This window comes from Spodoptera frugiperda, chromosome 22 (genome assembly GCF_023101765.2).
Source record: "Spodoptera frugiperda isolate SF20-4 chromosome 22, AGI-APGP_CSIRO_Sfru_2.0, whole genome shotgun sequence".
NCBI classification, from domain to species: domain Eukaryota; kingdom Metazoa; phylum Arthropoda; class Insecta; order Lepidoptera; family Noctuidae; genus Spodoptera; species Spodoptera frugiperda.
This window is the reverse complement of record NC_064233.1, coordinates 3,683,195-3,707,043: the sequence shown is the minus strand read 5'-3', so window position 1 is coordinate 3,707,043 and position 23,849 is coordinate 3,683,195. Positions and strand designations below refer to the sequence as shown.

Genomic DNA, 23,849 nt, shown 5'->3' with positions numbered 1-23,849 from the left:
CTGCAGTCAACGGAACGGGTTACCGGGGCTCCAGCTCAAAGCAGGAGTAGGAACAGGGTGGTTTCTAGTCAGTAAGAGTCTGACACTCCCTCTCGCCTTGCCCTAAGCGGAAGAGGTCGTTGGATGATTTTTCCACTGAAGAAAAGAGAAGGGTGGTTCGGGTATATTATTTATCCCACCCAAAACATAAATGTGAAAGGATGCCAAGTTCGATAATATTGGAATGCTTCGCCTACAAAAGAAGTGAGATCTAAATAAGTACCAAGTTCCATACACAGACCTCAGTTAAAAATGATATAACAAGTTGGCAAGTTTTCACACACTTTGTTATAAACCTACTAAACGCAATGAGTCAAGTATATAATTTTCTATTAAAACTTGCCAAGTTATATCATTTTTAACTGAGGTCTGTGTATGGAACTTGGTACTTATTTAGATCTCACTTCTTTTATAGGCGAAGCATTCCAATATTATCGAACTTGGCATCCTTTCACATTTATGTTTTGGGTGGGATTTCATTTATTTTTGTAAGGTTTATTTTCTTTTTTTCTTATTTTACTTTACTTTGACTAAATACAAACCTTCGTAACGAATTTTAGGTCGGTACAACCATTGGAAGATATAGATATTTTTTTTGTTTTAGTTCCTTAGGGGTATGAATTTACACCTTCATTATTTTTAAAACCGACTCACACTTGGCCATTTTCAGATTTTTTCCTTTACCTTGACCTAAAGACCTACCTCCATGCCAAATTTCAAGTCAATGCGACTATTGGAAGTGGTCTAGGTTTTTGATGAGTGAGTGAGTCAGTCAGTGAGTGTATAGTAAAAATAGCGATTTTCTGACGTCAATATCTCAAGATCTACAATAGGTACATTAATGAAATTTTGTATTTTAGATAAGTAAGTAGATCTCGATAGATACTAGAAATTTCATATGCGTAGATAAAATAGATTTTGAGTTATAGGTGGGTCGAACTTGGCCCGAAATGGTTCGTGTAATATAACCCACGGCCGGTGTGTCGGTTTTTTTGCTCGAACTTGGCGGACACACTGCCGTGTGTCTAGATTTATTATAATTTTAACTGTGCGGCGGATTTTTTTATGGTATAAGCCGGTAAACGTGCAGACGGATCACCTGATGGTAAGCAATCGCCGCTGCCCATGGAGACCTGAAACACCAGAGGCGTTAGATGGATGTACTGTTGCCAGCCTTTTAGGAATTTAAGGGTTGTTGGGGAATCTGGGGTTGGGAAGATTGGGAAGAGTAATTGGGTCTCCGATAACCTCACCCACACAACGCAAGCGTTGTTTCACGTCGGTTTGCTGTGAGGCCGTGGTATCACTCCGGTCGAGCCGGCCCATTCGAACTGAAAATTTACTAGTAGAAACTATCGATTGACATCGACCTATCCATTCTAATCGACTAATTCATTCTACAATCGATCGATAGCATCCATCAACGATCGCTCGATTGGTGTAGTAGCACTCTTAACAAAAAATATCTTTGTTCAATAAAACAGACCATGATCACACAAATAATGTCCCGTTTGCCGTCTGTACGGCAAAACGAATAAAGTTTCATAGCGGCTGTTAATACAACGCATCATCGCAGCACTTATTTATTTAAATTATTTATTGGAAGCCATTTTTTGTCACATTATACCCAAATCATAATACGTATCCATTTATTTGTGAGCACATTGTAATAAGAACTCTTTATACTTGAGAATAAAGACGAAATTGACTTACCGGTATCATGCTACTGAAGAGTCTTCCAAGTAGATGTAAAGGAATTTGAACTCTGTCTAACTAAAGTTAAGGTTGAAATTTGAGTGTACGTAGAGTACAAAGGGAACAACCTCCCCTCACTCGAAGGCGTGGTCCCCAACGTCGGTCCAACGCCACACTGAGCTCAGTACACAACCGACATTCGGACGTTCGAAATACAAAAATTCGGATTTCGAACCGCGCAGTGGCCAGTGTTAGTGTGTTATAGCTAGTGATGGAATCGGAGATTAACAAAATGCAGACGAAATTACCATCGAAGAACTTTTCGATTGAATCGATTGTCGGTATCAACGATCGACGATCGCCCGAAATCGATATTGAGAATAGCATATCTCAAGATTACTCAGGAACCAATGATCATTCTGAAGACGAGGAGCTTAAAGTGAGAGACGGCAAAATGAATTACTATTTTCAACAAAATCGAGTACCGAATTTTCCCTTTTTTATGAGCTACGATAAGAGGATGGGAGGGTTCCAGAGTGAACAGGGAGGGCAGCAGGAGGAACTGAAGAGGGCGAGTCCTGGTAGCGTGAGGAGTGAGGTCGATAGTGATGGAGTGGATGATAGACAACACGGTAAGGATGTTTTGTGTTTTTTTTTTATATTTTTGAGCTCATTTGTTGGTGATTTTGTTTTGTTGTTCCATTTTTCAAGACACAGAAAAAATACAAATTCAACCTATAAAAACACAATTTACAAAAAAATCTAAGTAGTGTACATAAAAAAATACGAATTATCTATAAAAAAATATTGTTAGTTGTTACACCTAATGCTAGTTTCTGTAAGCGGCTGCGCCCAAATTCACTGGATTGGAACTTACCTACGGTACTTTTCAGGCTCTACGGAAAAGCCTGACTATAAAAAACACTACCCTTTTATTGGCTATGTACTTATTAGTAATTCAATAAATGTTAATATTATTTAAAGGCTTATAAAAAAAGTTCCAGTAAACTGATCATATCTGAAAAAAGCCTGATAATCCGCGAACCTTTTTAATATTAATATTATGGAAGCTAAAGAAGTATGTAAAAAGCAGCTTAGATGAGTCCGTTTCCACCAGAGGGAACCTATGTGTACCAATGAATATGATTGGTGGAAGCCAAACGCATCCATAGCAACGTAGCATAGCACATCTCTGGTGGAAAAGTACTCTTACCTCCATGAGACAAAGGCCTGAGTTGATGTATATTTGTAAGTATACATTACAAATTAAAAAAAAAGCATCAATTCGAATTTCAAACGCGCAACGTTCCGCAATTTCTTAAACCAAAAAGCTCATCAAATAAAACCGACACATTAAAAAAAGCCAATAAAAATAAAATCATAATACTCATTATTATCTATGAATAATGAATAGCGGTAAATTCGTAATGGCGGCTATTTTATTTGTACTTATTGGGTAAATTTGACACAAAGTTACCGACTAACTTTACCGGCATTTCCTTTTGAAGTTTAACAATACAACTGTAAAACGTAATTACGGCTTTTTTTGTTTACCGTGGTATATTGTTTAGAAATCGGTAAAAGGTAATAAAATACCTATTTGGCAAACCTTTTTTTGTTTTTGAGTAACGGTACTTTTAATTTTGTTGCTGTAAAAAATAACATGATAGGTATTATTTGTGGTTATTTTAATTAAGAGAGATGTTATTTTAAGATAATTAATCTTTAAAAACAAAACAAAAAAGTATATCTATCAATTTAATATTTTTATAGTAACATATTTTTGAAAGACAAAAAATTGGTATAACTATCTATGTGTAATTCGCAATTTTTCTGTAATACAATTAGGTGTTTTCCGTCGTTACACAACGCCGACGGCGGCAGCTACGCTAGAAAAAAGAAATGACTATACTTTTGCTCATAATAATCTTTAAAAAATAAAATGTGCAGTTACATTTTTTTATCTGCAATGATTCGATACTGTTAACAATTATGAAATCGAAAATCCTGAAAAAATCTATTATCATTAATCATCATCATAAATGCTACTCCGTCTAGATATACTAAAACATTTTGCGGGAACTAAACTAGATATGACATTTTTCAAATCATTACTATTAACTACTAAGACAAAAGTATCGAAATACTTATGGTTTTAAAAAAGCTATTACGTATGTTTCACATCAACAGCCTGTAAGTGGCGACAAAAATGCCTCTTCTCACATAGGTTGAGCATTAATCACCACGCTTGCACAATACGAGCTGGCGACTTTAAACTTATAATTAAGAAATTATAAACGCAGATTCACTCACGATGTTGTCACAGATTTAAATATCAAACCGTTTTTCCTAAACTAATAACATCGCATTTTAGTAAAAAAAATACAACAACTTAGTCATTGTATAAAAAACAATAGCTACTCTGTCATACTAATGATAATCCTTAAATCTTAAGTATAATCCTCGCACAAGGTTAAGTATAATCCCCTTAAATTTATACCACCCCTAAACATCTGAATTGTCAGCTAATATTTAGCTATTAAGGACTCAATTGAGCATCAGATTGTTTACAAAACATGGTTGTTGAATAATGGGGGAGGGTAAAAAAGGGTCCCATTTGCACTTTACCGACGCGACGGGTAATTTTTTTTTTTCGTGACAATGTGTGTTGGCGATGGTGGAAAAAAATTGGGGAATATTGTTTCGATTATTGACAGTTTTTCTCTTGATACTAATCACGTATTTATATTTTTATGGATTAAAAAAACACTTTTTGATTAATTGCTAATTTGTACATATAACCGATCTTAATCCAAAATCTATGGATCGATCCTTTTTTTTTGACAGAAACTCTATAGAAGTAATGTCAAAAATCAATCTTAATTTAAAAGATTTAAAAAACGGAGTTGTTGAAACTTGTTCTTCGATCATAATTTCTTCTGATTTATTTCATTGTGGGTTGCAAAGTCGCATCGAGCTTCATTGTTGATTCTGGTGCATAATACAAGAGTTGTAGATGGAAATGCAGGCTTATCGAGAAATCTGTGATGCGATGAGAGTTGTTTGCGATGCGACGGCGTACGGTCACTGTTCTCTGACTTTCTGATAATAAGCAATCGCCGCCGCCCATGGACGTGAAAATGCGTTACCGACCTTACTGGGATTTGAAATTAAGGGTTGTTTCGAAATCTTTTACCATCAGGTGATCCGTCTGCTCGTTTACCGGCTTATACCACAAAAAATCGGCTGCACAGTTAGGTAGTTTCAAGTCATAGATAATGTTTACAAAAATCCTATTAGGGAAAGTAACGTTATCAGTTTTCAAAACACAATAAGGGGTTAAGTTAGATACAGTGATTGTACGGAACAAATAAACAATTTTATTAGTCCATAGTAGATACTAAAGCTGCCTTATATTGTCTTATCTATGAACTAGAAGGCAATTGAACGTTTATTGTGCTTTCGTATTGCTCCCATTATGCGTGATATGATTGCTAGCAATTTGCTTGGAGCTTGCTTTTGTGTTTTGAATAGGAAAACTTAGCTAACGGTCACAGATTAAGTATTTGACTGTCGGTAGAAAAGTGTTGAAGGCAAATCTTTCGCTAATGATGCACATGCGTCGTGGATTAGTCATGGACAGTTGATGGGTTAATATTACGGAATGTACATTTTTTGTATTAGACACATGGTTTTCTTTATAACATCTTTGTTTAACGGGACAGTTAAATACGTAGATTTGCTAGATTTTTAATTTTTATTGGGGGAAAATTATCGGGCAATGACTTCTCCAGAGGCGAGAGGGAGTGTCAGACACTTACTGACTAAAATCACCCTGTTTCTGCTCCAGTTTTTCGAGCCGGTGCCCCGTTAAACCCGCTAGATGGTCCGCAGCTCTAGAGGCTAACTAGAGATAGAATTTTGACACATTTTGTATGGAGCATTTGTAATGTCAAAACCACTAGAAAGAAATCTAGACAGACTATTGAAACCGTACTGAGTTTTTTTGTACAGTTTTTAGAGATGAGCAAACTATTGATAGGTTCTTTCAACTACCAAAAATCTCAAGTACGAGGTTTGAAATTGTGCACGATAGTTTTGCGTCTTCATGGAAGTCTTAACTGGCAAAAACTGGGTGTTCCATGTTAAATGCTAATCTAACTATTCCTTTAGAGAACAAAAGACGAGATTGTTACATAAAACTCTTCGATTGAAAGGAACAATGTCGCCAGTGAGGCCTTCACAAATAATTTGGTAACTCGTGAACGAACCAACCATGTATTTTTATTAGCACGTTATTTGACAAATCATAGATCGTTTATATTACAATTTATGACACCTGTACTAAGAACAACACAATATTCTACCTTTTAAACAGAAATTCACGCTTTAATTTTGTCAAATCATCGACTGGGTAGACCAGTAGCGTTTTATTGCCAGCTACTGTTTAAAACGAACAACGTTTTGTTAGCTGTCTCAGCGTGACGTCTGTCAAATTTGCCGCCAAAACAGCAATGACAGTTTGTAAAGAGTTCGTTCTCTATTGTAAATGTTGGCACAATAATCCATTGTCTTTGCTCAATTATGGAGTGGTGTATTGTGGCCGCTGAAAGATAGAATTTCTCTTTTATTGCCGTGTCTAAAGTTTTGTTTCTTGCTATTAGAGTTTGGTTTTACTGCTTCCACATTTTTGGTGAATACGTAATGGTTCTCGGAATGGTTTGGTGTTTGCTACGGTGAGTGAATGCGGTTGTACTTGCTTTTGTTTTTGGGGCCTTGTTGGTTACAAGGAATATAGACAGGCTGGTCCTCGGATGTTGTTTGTTGAAGAAATGTATACCGGAGCGGCATACTTTGTAATATGTTGTGAGGGCTTCCATTTTAAGAGTCTTTGTGGTAATTGTCTCATTATTTGGTCTACAGACACAAGTTCAGATTATTCATATCTCGTATGATCCAAATATGCTATGGTAACCGCAAAAATATGGCTAACGTACTATTGCTCCAACATATTGTATCCCCGAAATTACTTTGCAGAGGTGCACATTACGAACATGTACATGAACGCTAACAAACTGACGCTTTATACTTAAGCTATTAAGCCATATAGAATGGGCATAATTCCAGACTCCGTGATTTGGTCAAAGTACATCCTGTACTAGCTGAGACATTTTCGTAAAACGTAATGCTGCACTCTAAGTTTAAAAACTTTTCGGGGATAAATATCAAACGTTGCAAACTGACCTATTATAAGTCACAGTATGCTTGAAATACCTAATTATTAGGTCACACGCCGTTACTCCTTCACATAAACTCCTTTCCACAACTCTATACCATACTATAACCTCACATATATATCACGTAACAAGTCCGTAGTATATTAATATAACCTAGTTCATATAATAAGGGTCCATGATGTTCAGTAGCACGGTTATGGAAGATGAGAGCGCATGATTAAAAGTTAAAGCTGGGAGTGTAGTGAGAGCGAAGTTGAGATGAATTGTCGTGAGTAAGTGAGTGAGTAAGTGAGTGAGTGAGTGAGTGAGTGAGTGAGTGAGTGAGTGAGTGAGTGGAGTGAGTTAATTTCGTAGTTGTTTCGTCTTGGTTAGTATTTGTTGTAGACATAAGTTTTTAAACTGGCATGGTCACTAGTAATATCATTAGAATTTAAAACGGGATATTTATCATGTTTAATAGTTTTTGTAAGTTTCCGATATTTCGGCACTGTTGCAAGCGCCATGATCACGGATGAACTCACAAAAACTAATAAACATGGTAAATGTCCCGTTTTAAGTTCTAATGATATTGTTGTAGAAAGATTCTGAGTAGGTAATATAGGGTTTATTGGTTGTCTGGTTTCGTAACTTTTAGGTAAATCGATCTAGAGAATATGTTAAAATGTTGTACCCTTAATCGAGTGTTTTTCGTAGATATTTAATACTAGCTCCTCCAGTACGGATTCAACCTCTCTGCTCGGCTCCTATTGATCGTAGCGTGATGTTTTATAGCGTATAGCCTTCCTTGATAAATGAGCTATCCAACAAAAAAATAATTATTCAATTCGAATAAGTAATTATCAACTACATATTATATGATGACACCTAAGTCGTACACATTAAAAATGTAATTTCGCAAAACCTACGCTTTATTTTTTTTCAAATCATCGCAAAATAAATTCGCTACACTAAAAAAAAAAACGCTTAAAATTGAATTGCAAAATTAAAAACGAAGTAGGTATCAATTACCATTAAACTAACAAGATGACATTAGTAATTAGTAACTTGCAATAAAAAGACAATCCGAAAACAATGTCAAATCAATTGTAGTCCACCAACGCTTAAAAAAAAACTATTGCAACAAAATGTATTGACAAAAATCTAGAACGAGGTCCCTTTGTGCCACCGACCTAACAAGCTCCAAAGCTCACGAGGGAAAGAGAGAACAAACAATTATGAGGCCACGCCTCTGATTGGTGGGGATAAAAACGGGCGACGTTATTGGTCAACGCATTATAGATTTTTATTGAGGCGGTGCGCCGTGCAACGAAAACAAACTGACAGTTTGACAGTTCACTTTTTCGTTTCGAGGCAAAGGCTAGCGGTGGTACAGCCAAGATACAACATGGAGGCTTTAAGGAATTTTCCTTTTGAACATAAATCGATTCGAGGGCCGTTATCAGTTGATGTTATATCGAAAAGTCATATTTATAGTGATTTGGGTCAGAGTACACCGTCACCGTCATCTTCACCTAAGAGTAAAGGTATGTTTAGATTAGTTGTTTATTTTTTTATTTTGGTGTTATTATATTTTAATTAAAACGTGCGTGATTATGTTGTTTATATGCTGCGGTTGGCAATAATTCGTTAGCAAGATATTTCTTCTTTGGACGTTTAAACAAAATTGACATCGGATAATGTTTTTTTTTATTAATAACTTAATGAGTAATAAGTACGCCATGATTTTATATTATTATTATATATTATTCAGGCAGGCAGTTGACACATTTGATATCTATGTGTCTGGTTCGTATTTGTTAATTACTATTCTATCTAGTTTTCTATTTACGTTCATTTATCGAGTAGGTAAAAGTTTATCTTTTTTAAGACACTTCTTGGTAGTTTTGTATTACCTACTTTTAAACTAAACATTAATATTACTTACAAAATGGACACAGATACATTCCTAACACAAATTCCGTATTCTAACCTAAAAATTTTAACACAATGACCTGGCCTCTAAAACTTTATAAGCACTTAAGTATTGTTCGAAAACTTGTATCAAATAAATGCATTAGCACTATAAAATTGAGCTCTTAAATCCTTGTCGGCGACAGAACACGTCCGAAATGATGTGCTGTTAAATTAATCATTATTATAACACCAATAAAGTATTCGACCTTCGCAATAATCCAAAGAAACGGTGCATTTTTATAAACATACAACTTTTGGCAGGTAATTCTGAAACTATTATAACTTTACCGTCAACCGAATGTGAAACACACGAATCTGAACCTTATTTGAAGAGCTTAAAGGTGGTTAAATTGTTTTTGAGTGGTAAATATGAGTTTGTGAAACTGTTAAGTCAATTATTGCCTTTTTACAACTATCTTTGAGCTTCGCCGACTCTTTGTTATGTCAATAAAATATTATTAAAAATAATTTTTAAGTTTTGTTCGTTTTGGGTTAAATATTTTTATTAGTCTATAATGTTATTTCGGTTTACCGTTAGCTTTTATTATTGCGTCTAGCAAAAACTATCTCTTGGGTGTGCTAATTGCTTTATTAACACGCTTTTATTTGCATTCAACTAGAAAGAAAACCAATTTCAATATAAATTAGTCATCATTTAAAATAACCCACTAACGCATGGTTTTTTACTTCACTACATAGTATAAAACAAAGTCGCTTTCTCTGTCCCTATGTCCCTTTGTATGCTTAAATCTTTAAAACTACGCAACGGATTTTAATGCGTTTTTTTAACAGATAGAGTGATTTAAGAGGAAGGTTTATATGTATAATACATGCATAATATATCACCATTGCACCCATGCGAAGCTGGGGCGGGTCGCTAGTATTAAATAAACCATTGCGCTTAACAAGAACGCGATAAAACTGTACAATTACATCAAATAGTAGCCACAATCATTAACAAAAGCAATAATAAATAAAATCAATGTTAATTTACGTCAAATACAATTAATTCAACTTACCGCAGCTGCCACAAAACTTAAACAGTTTGTCTATGAAAAGAAAGTGTGGGTGGATTTCGCGCCACAATTTGACAGATGACATTTGGCGGCCATTTTAATTGGTGGTCAATAAATCGTCGAACGTTTAGCTTTGAACGTAAACGGAGCGAAATAATGTTGTCGATTTATTTTAATTACTTATTGCTTATACGGGCATTGGGCATATGTTGCTGAATTGTTAATTAGATGTAAATGTAAATTGGTGTTAGCCATTGTGATTAACGCGGCGTTTTGTTGTGTTTCAGTACAATTACTGTAATGTTATATTGCATTATAGTTATTGCGAAATAGAAAATAGAGGAGTTTTTATGTCATGATGTTTTCTGCCGATTTCTTTTAACACTCATAGATAATTCACCTTCGAAACGGCTTTATCTGTTTAACAAATTAAATTAACACGCTCACCAGAAATGTTTGAAGTAAATTGTTTACCTACTTAAATTAAAATTATCTGCTTTCTACGAATTTACAAATAAAGAAAAATTAATTAGCAAATTTTTAGTGAGTACTTATAAACACTAAACATTTTTTACCTTAACTGTGTTAGTAAATAACTATATTAAATATTCTAATCCATCAATTAGCTACTCAATTTGCAACACCATAAAAAAACTAACTTAAGACACCGATCAACAGTGACTACACGAGGGTCAATCTCGCTATATTTCCTTGTCAATTGGGGGTCCAAACTGATTTCATTTTTATTGCATCCCCAAGCGATATTAATCTTCATTACACGGAGATACGGGGTTTTATCATGTCGGCGTATTGTGTGGGGGACTTGGGGGACTTTGGGGGAAGGGGAGGACATGGGGTAATTGCCTTTATATCGAGTAATTGTTCTATGCCACTGACATGTTTGTTGTAAATTGTTTTTAATTCCATCGAGATTTAGTTTTGATTGTTTTGTTTTAAATTTTTTATTGTGATGTTGGTAATTTTGTTTTTTTGTGATGAAGTTATTAGTTCGAATTTGGTAATATTAGTTTCAAAGGTTTGATGATCAAAATTGCTGTGTCAATTTTAATCAAGTAGTACATTGGAAAGAGTCTTATATAGGACAAAATATGATTCTTACTGCTGTACTCCGAGACATTTAATGAGTTATTAAACTATTCTATTAATTATTTGTACTGAAAATAATTGCTAAGGATTGGGTTAGGTAATCATTAAATTATAAGCATTAATTTCTAACTCATACATCAACAAACACGGACGTAATTACCAAAATCGTGATAAAATCACAAACACACCAAGAATCCAATAATCCGTTAATGTCGTTTTAATTCAAAATCAGCAGAACGATCAAACCAGCCAGTGTTCATAGACAATAAACGTATTAAGGGGAGCCATTCATGGCAATACAATTACCGGAGCGTGCCACGCACGGGGCGGCGGCAATTCTCGATAATCCAATTGTTAATGTATAGGCTATCGGTTTCCGCCTATTACTGCGGCAGTTTGGTTCGCAAATTGAGCGGTGTTGCGATTAATTAGCCGTTTAGTGTCGGTTTGTGAATGGGAAGCTTTATTGGATTATTCTTTTGTGTTTTGTTGTGGGTGATGTCGTGTCACGGGTTAATTTTGTTGTTGGTGACATTTTGTTGTTAGAGCTAAGTTTATTTATGGGGTTGAGCTTCTGTCTCGAAGAATGCAAATTTAATAAATTGCTCGTACATCTAGCGACCCTTATCTCTTCAAATGATTTTCGATTTTATGACAAACTTATTTAAGTTTAAAATCTATTAACAGAATCACATTATTCGTGTGATATCATTATTTTCGTTGTTCGTTCTTCTTGACTTATCTTTCCATAATAACAATGTCAAATGATTTTTAACATTATTATCAAAAGGATACGGTTGAAAATCCAATAAACAACACACTCTTTAAAAATATTTATCTATCTATGATTGGTTCGTCAATTTTTTGCAACAAATTAGGCAATGATCATACCCATTCAGCCTATTATAGATGTTGCCAGTGCTAATTATTAAAAATGTCAGTGTTGCCATATTAGGTGTCATTTATTAGGCGAATGATGTGTTTGCCAGTTTTGGTGGGTATGATAATGGATGGATCACGATTCGTGTCATAATATAGTTGTTAATAATGAGTGTCTTATTTAGATATCGTTTATCGGGACGCCAAGGCTAGGTTCTAAGTTATAATGACGTGAAGACAAATATAGCCTTTATCCTTTAAGTATTTCATTCGCAAATGCTTTTGACGTGTAAATGTGCTCTTTTGTAGCCAATTTGCAAACTTATTGTTTTATTCTTTAGTTTTAATCTAAAAAAATCGCAGTATACTTATACATTAATGGAGAAATTGGTTGATTAATTGATTTTTTTAGTTAATTTAGCTTGTCTCACTATAATTAATGTAAAAATATATGTATTATGCTTTAGTTTTGTTTGTGTAATCAAAAGAATTTAGATTTTTAAACACATTTTTTTAAAGTATTTCAACGAATATCATAGGTATTCTAAAGCACCTAGCTTCACTGACATACCTTCAGACTGACGGACAATCCAATTTGACGTTTCAAAGGTGCCTAATTTAGGATTAATTAAAATAAATGCTTTGACGTTGACTTTAAATAAATATTTAAAGCCGAACACACACTGATCTAAAGCAAGATTACAAGAAAAGTATCTCACGACAATTATCCTCGTACAGTGTAACCGCAGCTTTAACTGACGCGACGAAGTATTGTGTGCACTACACATTAACAGACATTTTGAAACAAAGATGCGGTTTCGAAATTCGAACGAAGCGACACCATTAGGCGGTGACGTCATCTGTCATCTGTCATGAGTGAGAGATGTTACGAATCTATTATAACTAGGTTGTTATAGGATTTTTTTTTTTTTGGTGCTAAAATCGTTTTTAATTAAAAATATCGCATCACAAGAGGGTCTATGTGATAGGGGGGGGAAATCATCCAATGACTTTCCCCGCTTTGGGCAAGGCTAGAAGGAGAATCAGTTTCTTACTGTACTAAAACCATTTGTTCCTAAAAACGGCACTGTATTAATTATTAGTTTATCAGCTTACTCACGTAACTGTTTGACGAGGAACTCGACTAGTTTCAAGCGATGCGCTATCTTACGTTTTGATTACTTTAAACGTAAAGCAAATTCGTACTAAGGGTACTTTATGTTAAGTAGATCTATACGTAACAAATTCTCAAATCTGATTGGAACTTCCCATACTATACTTCCTTTAGTTACGAAAAAAAAACAAACCGTCCCAACGAACATAACCACTCGAAATCATATCTAATCTAATTTACGATTAATAAACAGGAACCAACTAAAATATTACTAAAAGCCGCACCACGAATTGATGTCAAGACAAAAAAAAACAACACACATCACATAAAATAGATTCCATGTCACACAAAATAAATAAAAAAAAAACACGAATCTCTTCCTAAATATAGAACGGAAGCTTTTAAATTCGGAACCTTTTTAAATTGTCAATCGCTTCCTCGTTCCTATTTCAAAAAGACACACGCCATAATAGCGCAGCTGGGGACCATAGATATCAGTAAAGAGGTTGTAACTTGTAACGTAAAAAGTGTGTATGACAACAAATTATCGAGAGGAAGCCACCGCGGCTCCGGCTAGACTATTGCAAATTGGTTTTTGAGTGTTCTGTCGCCACCCAGCATGGGAACGACTCAAGTGGGGCAGACGCCACGGATGACGATTAAAAAAATATATGAATCGCTTAGTTCAATGCACTCAGGAAACCAATAAATATTTTCTAATGCGAAATTATTACAGATAAAGTTTTCAGTCGTATTTTTTTTTGGTTCAGTTACCTATAAATTGATTTGTTAAAGTGGTTTTGAAACCATCTTTATTTACGTTTAACATAAACGAGACAACGCTAATGTAATTTACGAAACGGAAATACGAATGAACGTCTTAATCACGCCGCCATTAAAACAATACGTGACTTTTTAAAAGCGTCCGATGTTCTTTTTTCGAAACGGTCATGTCAAATAGCGCCGTCGTAGTCAGCCAGTTCGCCGCGCCCTTTTTAAATTTAGAACCACTTCAGCGACTAATCAGATTTGTAAAGTTCGGCTTCGTTTTTGGTCGAGTTGTTTCTTTTTTTTTTATAAATTGAGCGGCGATCGTCTTTTGTTCGGCCCCTTTGTGCCGTGTTTGTATGAAATAGACAAACCTGTGCATGGGAAAATATTTAATTAGACAATAGCTTATTTGTGTTTGCTCTGTTAATGTCGGTCTTGAAAGTCTGGGTGCGCGCAATTAGCACCTACGGTCGGTTACCGGCTACTGGTTCCCGGGCGAGGCGTTCGGTTACAACTTCTTTTACTGTTTTACGACAAGTCAATTTCGGGCTTCGAGAGAATAATTAGCTTTTAAGGATTCGACTTTCTTTCGTTTTGTGACATTCCAATTTTATTTCGAATTAAACAGAGATCAGAAGTTGTTGAAGCACAATACTGAATCTTTAATTCCTGAAGTAACAGTATATTAGGAAGCTTCAATTAAACATGGTCAATTTTAATGAAAATATTTACTGTAACTGTAAGTATAGGATCATTGATTCTGGCTATTTTAACACAATCACCGCTATCTATTTCTCAAAACACAAAAAATATCAAACGAATAATTCTTTAATCTTTAATCTTATAACTCCTGAAATATGACTTCCACGGGTGACGCAGCAAGCGGAAAGCCTACTCCTCAACAATCAAGATACAAAATGGAACCACAAAACAGAAGTGTCGCTCCCGATCAAGTAGCTAATGTCTAAACGTCTAGACGTAAGAGTAATTAAGATAATTGTAAAGCTAACCGCTCTCAAGTGGTGCTCACAACCCTTTAAAATACGCTAAGATATCTCATAATCGGTCCTCTCGATGTACTGGCATACAGCTCTTGTTTTTATAGATAGTCATTGGTAGCTCAGTTTCTAAGTACTGATATGGATTATGATTTATGATTATGTTATAAACTATGTTTTGGTCTATTTTTGGGTAAGCAAAACGTGTAAGTTGTCAATGGGGGCTTATCCGGCTATAAGTAGGACTAGGAACAGGGTTTCTGGTCATTAAAGGAACAAGTTGGATGCGGGCGACATGAGGCAGCAACTTGTACTTAAAGAGTCTGATACTCTCTGTAGCTTCACCCAAGGATTTTTTGGGGCCTATTCAGCAGTGGACGTCTTGTGACTGATATGATGATGAAACATGTAATATGGTGTTATTCTTATTTCGTATTTCTTTAATAGGCTAATTAATACAGTAAATGCGAAATTGTTTATCTTTCTTTTACGTTTCATCAGTTGCGTTGTAGATTTCCATATTTAACTTATATCTTTATTTGTCAACAGAATCCTTAAGTCCACAATCGGAGCAGATGACAAATCCCAACCAGGCTGCACCCGATCCAAACATCAGGTTTGTTTATAAATATTATGTACTTAATTCAAAAACAGTCTTTATGGAGTTTCTTGCTTGATATTCTCCATTCGAAGCTACACTTCACCTAGCTTCACTGACGGACAGACTGAAAGACTACTATTTATTGATGTTTGAAAAGTATCTTTAAGAATGTACGGTTTAATTGGAATATATGATTTGATTTTGACTTTATTTCAAAATAATCACGATTTTATACGATAAAGATGACAATTTGTCACCCGTCATGATCATACGTTGTTGGTGTCTATAATCAATTATTTTTCCTTTTTCAACAGGAGATACCGCACGGCATTCACAAGAGAGCAACTCGCGAGATTGGAAAAAGAATTTATGAAAGAGAATTACGTGTCAAGACCGCGGCGATGTGAGCTGGCCGCCCAATTGCAGCTTCCTGAATCGACTATCAAGGTAAGCATCTATAATTATATAGAATAGAATCAGGCGTTACTTTGCGGAAATCCATGCTACACTAACAATACAGTAAGAAAAAAATACTACTAAACGACTGTCTTGTTTCTGTATTGTTAGTAAGCATCGATATTAATTTGAATTTAGAATACTATCATTTATTTTTGACTAGTACGATTTGTTATTATTTATTTATTTAGAAAACTAACAGCGTTACATAGTTTAATAGATTATGTGAATTGCATAGATTAAGGCTAATAATAGGTTTCCCTTTTTAGTAGAATTTGTGTCCATGCGAACGGACTTAATAAAATTAATAAAATAAAATCAAGAACAAACAATGACTTAGGTAACATTTTTAGGTTATTTTTTTAAAAAATAATGAAATATTTAATAGTACTGTGAATCTTGTCTAAATTGAACAGCTAGCTTTTCTACAAAACTTGCAATTTCCATGAAGTCATTTAACACTACTAAAAACATCAATGGCACACTTAAACAATGACTCAGTCAATTATAACCAAGAATTTCACTAGAAACTTACAAAAAGGTTGCAATCACATACAATTTTCAGCACGCCCCCGCAATGTGACACGTACAAAACGGGCATTATTTCAGAATCCATACCACCCACGATTTGTCCTGAATAAAAGCGACCTCTGTCCGATAATAAAGTGCCAACTGTTTTCGTAACATTTATCAATTGACAAGTCGAACATCACTTAACAAGTAGCAGATCACAGTCATGAATACTTATGACTGTTTTTTTTTTTGCATCCGGCATAATGAAACGTTTCCTTTGCCGTTGGCTGTATGGAGTTGTCTTTGCCTGTAAAAATTGTTATGTCACTTTGATTTGTTTATCATTCGTTCAATTTTGAGTGAATGATATTTCATTGTGATAGAAAAATCTTTTATTTTATCGATTTTTAGTTCAGTAAAATATAAGTATGCTAATAAAACAGCTATGAAACTGTTTCGTTAACTAGAACTCATGACTACATCGTATGATGCCTCAATAAACTTCAATTAGATCTACAATAATTTCCATCTAAAACGAATGCGCTATTATGTTCGCTAATTTGCTAGAATTTTTGTACAAATATGAGAAGAATCACATGGTGTTTGATTAAAGAATAATGTGTGAGCGACGTGGCTTGGTTGGAATAGCTTTGTTTCGGAATATATTATAACTTTTCTAGAAATTGTCAAGATCTCACAAGAAAATTTAGTGTTTTTGTTACTTGACAAAATAAGGTTTTAAATAAGCTATTAAATGTTGAACGATAAGCGACATACAAACAAATATTCTTCACTGTCAAATAACACTATAAAAAAATAAAGTACATAAAACAAAATTCAAATTAAAGAACCAACAAATAGAAAAAAAAACAAGCTTCAATTATAAAATTCCAAATTCAAAACAGCTACACGCCAATTTAAATTTAAATTCTTCAGTTCGGTCATAATGTCAATTATCACTTTCAATAAAAAAAAAAGAAAAACCGTAGAGAAATAAAAAAAAAAACATATGTTTTTTATTACTTCATTCGAATTTTACATTCATGCTAATTTGTTGATAGGCATTAAAAGAAGCCGACCGAGTTATTCGGTAGCTGTGCGACGCTAATGAACATTAATACGGGGAACGGAACGTTCGGATTATAAAGTGACCATATTATTAGTACGTGGTCTCAATGGTTGCTTGGCTAAAGGTGTGATAAAATTCCAAATATTCCATCTTTTTAATTACAGCCTGTGACAGCTGTTACAGTGATTGGTTTGTAGAGATAGGTTATTAATTAATCTTGCGCTATGCTTGTTTCTGAGATAAATAGTACATTTTGGAGATACATAAATGAAATGAATGTTTATTTTACATTTATATTTAAAAAACGTTGTTAGATATTTTGTTATTGAAAGTATAACACAAAATAACGTAAAACCTATTACAAAAGTTAAGTTAAAATTCTAGAAAATGTTTACAAACGCAAAGCGATTAAGTTACCCGCTCACCGCTGTCAACAAAACCTCAGCCGGTCCATCATTAGTGAGTGAGTGAATGAAAACACTTCATCGCTTGTCTATGGGCATCTGTTTTACGACGCGATAATACCAATTAAAAACTATTAAATTATACCTTTCGGCTACCATTTGATGAGTTATAAAGAACTGGATTTTTATTCGAATGTTTGTTTATTGTGATTAATTTTTATTAGTGTCGTAAATGCTGTGTAACGTGTCAATAAATGAATAGAGCTTTTGAATCTCTAGATTAGCGTTGCGCAATGATGTCGCGGCGGCTTTGATTGATCTTGTACGAAATAATGATCTTAAGGTTCGACTTTGGCCGAACAAATTGCGTATCATTGCTCATTAAAAAAAAGAACTTGTCTTTGGATTTGTTGTTTTGATTTTGTAACGAAAGAGGTTTTATATTTACGTTCAAAGTTTGCTTCTCGGCTTTTGTATTTGACTTTGAGCCGTTAAGCCCCTTGTTTTATTATTTCTGCACAATAAAATGCAATAATCTTCTTGGAAGCGCTAAAGGAAAGTCGTTTTGTGCGAACGTTGGCGCGGTTCCCGCCAATTAACACTTTGCAGACAAAGATGGCGGCTTTTGGAGGGAAAGTCTTTGTGTACATACATTGTAAGGGCGGCCATTATGCTGTGTTTAATGATCTTAGAAGGATCGGACTGACAAGTAATGTTCGTAGATTTTGTTTAAAACATTTTGGAATCTTGGATTTTCCAAAATTTCTCCAACAGAGTTGATGGTTTTTAAGCTGGAAATTATATTTTAGTTGTTTCTCGCATTTGTTTGCTTCCATAAATCCAAAAGTGAGGTATATTGAGATACACCATTGTACTAGAACATGATTAATTCAAAATTTGTACAAGTTCAGCCTTTACGCCCGGAATAAACTCATTCATCCACCTCTAGTCCTCCGACAATGTTAAGAGATAAATAAGATAAAGAAAAAGATAGAGAAAATAAAAAGAAAAATATGATTTTTTAAACATCTGCAATTTGCCGTACAACCCATAGAATCATTGTGAGTGCATGTAAATGACATACACATAGTAAACATAGTCATTGGTAAATAGTAATATAAAATAATAACGCTGGCGAAAAACTAAAGAAACATTAATCATGCCTTCATTTAATAGTTCTAAAAATAGCCGCCTAGACATTTTTCTAATAATATTGTTATACACACACTAAATAATTTACGACTACTCAGTTACATGAAAGCGGGCAATTAATTAGCGTGTCAATGCTAAATATGCGCACTTCTTATTATTATAACTGTTATTTTTTTTCATAATATTCAACATAGTGGAAAAATCTACAAAAGATTATTTTAGTACTAGCGACTCCGGCTCTTATTGAGCGTAGCATGATGTTTTATAACCTAAAGGCTTCTTCGATAAATGGACTACCAGAATCTAACTCTAAAGGAATCATTCAATTCGATCCAGTAGTTCCTTAGATAAGTGTGTTCAAATTAAACATACAAACTCTTTAGATTCGTATATTTGGCGCCTGTTTCACCATGATGAAATGATTTCTACCACTCAGAGTCATTCAATAGTAACTTAACCCAGTCCTTAGCAATTGTTTTCGGAACAAAATTGTTACTAAGGAGTAGTTTAAGTAACCATTAAATGTCTTTGAGTACGGCTGTTAGTTTCATTATAAATAATCACATTAAACCTCTTTCATTTGGTATATTCACTTATACAAATCAAGTATTATCTTTATTATAAAACAAATTAGTTTTTAGTACCTAACATATACTTGACAAAAAGTAATTAATTAAATTTTTCTTAGAAATATTAATTTCGTTCTTGACCAATTTACGTTAAAAATAACCTTTTGTTGTGATAATAGTGTTTTATTCTATTGATTAACACATCTTGTAATGATGTGTCGTGAGTCATGGGCCATGGACGATGTTTTCTATTCATTTTTAATAATAATAATAACTTTATTAGCAGTTTTACTAATTGATGTGCCAATGATGTATTTTTAGTAAGATTTCTTGAATATTCTAGAATTCTATTTATTAGACTTGTAAGATATAAGGAGTTTTAAGTTTATACCTTAGTGGTTTTTGGTTGCTATTCAACATGCATAACCCTGTATTTATTGTAACATTATAAATAAATAAAAAAAGCGATGCCTCCTGGCATCCTAAGCTTAAAAGGAGACGCCACCAACTGTATAACTATGTATAATCGGGTAATAACGAAATAAAACCTTATTGTTTTTTAAATTCTCGTATTTCTTGTTGCGGTTTAGTGTTTCCATCAATTAGAGATAAATTAACTTCAAACATTTTAACTCAAACAATTATTTATTAAACCACTTTCTTTGTCAACAGGTATGGTTCCAAAACCGGCGGATGAAGGATAAAAGACAGCGCATAGCCGTCGCATGGCCGTACGCAGCCGTCTACAGCGACCCAGCCTTCGCAGCCTCCATCCTGCAGGCCGCGGCCTCATCTGTAGGCCTACCCTACGGCTACCCCTCCCCCGCCCTAATCCCACCCTTCCACAACCCACAACTCTTACCCGCAGGCTACCCATACCCCTACCCCACTTACCCCCGCTACCCCTACATCCCCCCAACACCCCCCTCCCCAGTCAACGCCGAAGCAACGTCGCTAAGGCCCGCGTATTCAAATTTCAACTTAAATGTTGATAAATAATTTTCTATGTAATTCTCTTGACGGGATTTTGGTTTAAAAAGTTTCCCAAATGGGCTTGGTTGGTAGCCTCGACAATGATTACGATAGGAATCGGTTGTAATAGATTTTCAACTTTCCGTTACAAGGATAAGGTTGAAAATATATAAATGGGATGCACGACTTAGCGATTGGATTTTGTCGGTATTAGTGTCGAGACTGCCGGCCATATTGTAATTACGCGATTATCAGAAATAGATATTGTGATTGTATTTTTGGGCATAAAATCATAAAATAATAAATCTTTACGCAAGAATTACATTTTGTAACGTAAAGACTTATTATAAAAATCATAACCCATTTGGAGAAAACAATTGTAAATAGTTTTTTTTTTAATTAATTTATTGAATGCTGGTCATAGCGGTGAACGAGAGTGAACGAAATGAATGATTTTGTAATTTTACTTTTTTAAAAAGACGTTTTTATCTGTGTTGTACAGGTTGTTTGTAAAATTAAGATAATTTTTTTGGTGATTTAAATTATTCATTCCAAGTTGATTTGCTACAATTTATTATAAGGATAAAGATTTTTTGGCTAAAGTAATATTCTTTTTAAGAACTTCGAGATTTAAATTCACAAATTTTTAGGTTATGTTTTTAAACCTATGCTAATTCTTAAGGTAAGCGTCCACAGGCCCGTATCGTACGCAACGGATTTTAGTTTGTCTTGTATAGAAACTCATACAACTGCGTCCACTGATCCGCATCGTACGGACCGCATCATCGGCAATGCCTACATGCGATACGTGCTGATGACGTCATACGGAATGCGTGCGATGCGTTGTGTGACACTTACCTTTAAATTCCATTTTCGTATAAATAATTTTTGTACAATTACTGTATTTCTTTCACTTTTTTTGTAGAAAATGTATAAAGCCAAAGTATATTATAAATAAATAAATAATTAATTAAAAAAACGAATAGTAGTTTAAAATTAGTGCAATACCGAAATTATGTATAAAAATAATTGTTTTGTATAATGACGTCATCGGAGAAAATGGCGACCGCTAGTAAGATTTTGTGCAGACTTGCGATTAATCGCGTGCGTTTATTTTGTATACTTAAGAACAAATTGTTATTGAACCATTTACATTCATATACTATAACATTTCTCGAACTATTGTCATGTATTAAGCATAAAGCATTTCTTATACGTTTGGTCTAAAATTACACCGCTGGTACTGTTGAAATCAAAATGATTGTATTTAAAGTGATTGTAATATTATTTTAGAAATGGACAACCCTTGAAATGCGTTCTATTACGTTTTGTAAGATTTAGTTGCATGATCCCATAAAATGTATGAACGCATATGACTCGAAAACTAATATAACTACCAAGTAGTGTCATAATTTTTTTTTATGTAAATGATGTGAAATAATAACATTCCACGACTTTTAGTCGCAAGTCTGAGCAAACCATTTCTTGTAAATGTTGTGTATATTTTAAACGTAAAAATAAATGTTTAGTGTTCATAGGAGTTAGATTATTTGGTATAAAATAATTCATTTAATTAATATAAGATCCCTTAGTGTATAAGGAGAACATTGTAAATTACATTTTAATTATAAAAGAACAAAATAAAAGAAAGTTATTACTTATATACATTTATTTTTGTTGTTTCATTTTTCTCTTTGTAAGGACTAGGTCATACTTGATATGATCGATATCAAAAAATATATACTATATAGCTGAGTGAGTCAATTGGTCTGGGGTTCGACACCCTGGTCGGACAAAGTTTACTGGGCTCTTTTTGGGATTACGTCAATTAATCCTAAATTAGGCACTTTTGGAACTTCAAATTGAATTGTCCGTCAGTCTGTCTGTCAGTGAAGCTAGGCGCTCGTTCCAAAGTGTAGCTTCGAATGGAGAAGAACGAGCAAGAAACTCCATCGTTACTCTTTTTACACTTATAACAGAAGTGAAAAGTGGGTGTACATTGTAAAGTCCATTACGTGCCGTAATGTGCATCTCTTCCCCTTCCCTTCGGGGAGAAAAGGGCACGTACCTACATTTTTGTAGTTTTACTAACTTATGCTACGTGTTTACTACGGCGTAGTCGATGGTGCTACGCCGTAGCAACCATTGGCGTCGTAGTAAAGTTTGAAAAAAAATTAAAGTAAAAGCATAGTCATTTTGTTTTTTCAAGCACTGCACCCTGTTTAATTTGTAGAGAGGCTGGAATCGTGATTGAGAACAAGAGATTCGATTCCCTTATCTATATATTAATACGTGATGCAAAAACTTTGGACCTCTTTTTACGATAATTGCGCGGACATAGGAGCATAAAATTTGGTACACTTATAGTTTATGTGTAGGAGAAGTACAGAACGCTAATATTTTTCAAAAATAATGCTTATAAAGTACATTAAATCAATAAATAAAACATTACACACACATGCATAGTATCTGATCGTATTTGACAAAACGTCAAAATCGATAGACACTGCGATGATATTCTCACGTCTCATATGAAAAGAGTTTTATAAAAGAGTTTGAGTTAAATAAAAATTATCCTTCAACGTACGTTAAGTGGTATTGTAAATTAAATCATATATGGTCGAATTTCGGCCACTAGGCGACCACTAGTTATAATAAATGTTTCATATTTACAATTTTGGAATATTCAGTCCTTACATACTTTTTTATAATTACATTTTGTTATACATACAACTGGGATTTTTTGAGTTTTTCGAAAAAAATTCTCAGTAGTAGCACAGAGTCTGGAATTGTGCCCAGTATATATGGCAATAGGCTCATCCCCCATTACATGGGACTTATAACATAAATGGTGAAAAGTGGGTGTACATTGTATAGCGGCATTAAATGCCGTAATGTGCACCTCTGCCTACCCCTTAGGGGATAAAAGGCGCGACGTTGCATTTTTGCATACTTTTTGTATTGGATAGTCCATTTATCGAAGAAGACTATAGGCTATATATTAGGATGCTACAAGTAATAATAGTCGAGCAATATGCATGAATAGTTTAGAGAAACATTCAGGATTGGTATACTTACATACTTTCTTAATTTCGGTGAATCATCCCATCCTGTTCTTAGAACGTTATAGATAGATGATTCAGTCGCAGAATGAGTCAGTTTCATTTAATAATATGGAAATTAGTTAGATTTTAATCTAACTCTACCCCTGTTGGGGGTTTAGAGAACAGATTGTGATGTTGCCTAATGTCCGAGTGTGAGGCTACGTCTTTATTAAATTAAAGGTGGTAAATGGAGATCACTC

At 34.2% G+C, this 23,849-nt stretch overlaps 1 protein-coding gene across 2 annotated transcripts; it reads left to right on the top strand.

Annotated features, from left to right (window-relative positions):
* Positions 1 to 1,933: 1,933 nt before the first annotated feature.
* LOC118279922 (segmentation protein even-skipped-like) lies at positions 1,934 to 22,216 on the top strand. 2 transcript variants are annotated; one of them, XM_035599774.2, is made up of 4 exons: positions 1,934 to 2,366; positions 15,359 to 15,425; positions 15,725 to 15,857; positions 20,246 to 22,216. In XM_035599774.2, exons 1-4 carry the CDS (start codon positions 2,006 to 2,008, stop codon positions 20,570 to 20,572), a joined length of 888 nt encoding a protein of 295 aa, XP_035455667.1. In that variant the 5' UTR covers positions 1,934 to 2,005; the 3' UTR covers positions 20,573 to 22,216. The 2 variants fall into 2 exon arrangements, with proteins under 2 accessions (XP_035455667.1, XP_050558362.1); XM_050702405.1 differs by lacking the exon at positions 1,934 to 2,366 and adding an exon at positions 8,282 to 8,494 and having other exon boundaries at positions 20,246 to 21,787.
* Positions 22,217 to 23,849: the final 1,633 nt, after the last annotated feature.

Bases quoted from the DNA above. Each gene is read 5' to 3' on its own strand.
- LOC118279922 (XM_035599774.2), top strand. From the start codon at position 2,006: ATGGAATCGGAGATTAACAAAATGCAGACGAAATTACCATCGAAGAAC. The intron at 15,426-15,724 runs GTTTGTTTATAA...CTTTTTCAACAG, and splicing joins GCACCCGATCCAAACATCAG to GAGATACCGCACGGCATTCA. The intron at 15,858-20,245 runs GTAAGCATCTAT...CTTTGTCAACAG, and splicing joins TTCCTGAATCGACTATCAAG to GTATGGTTCCAAAACCGGCG.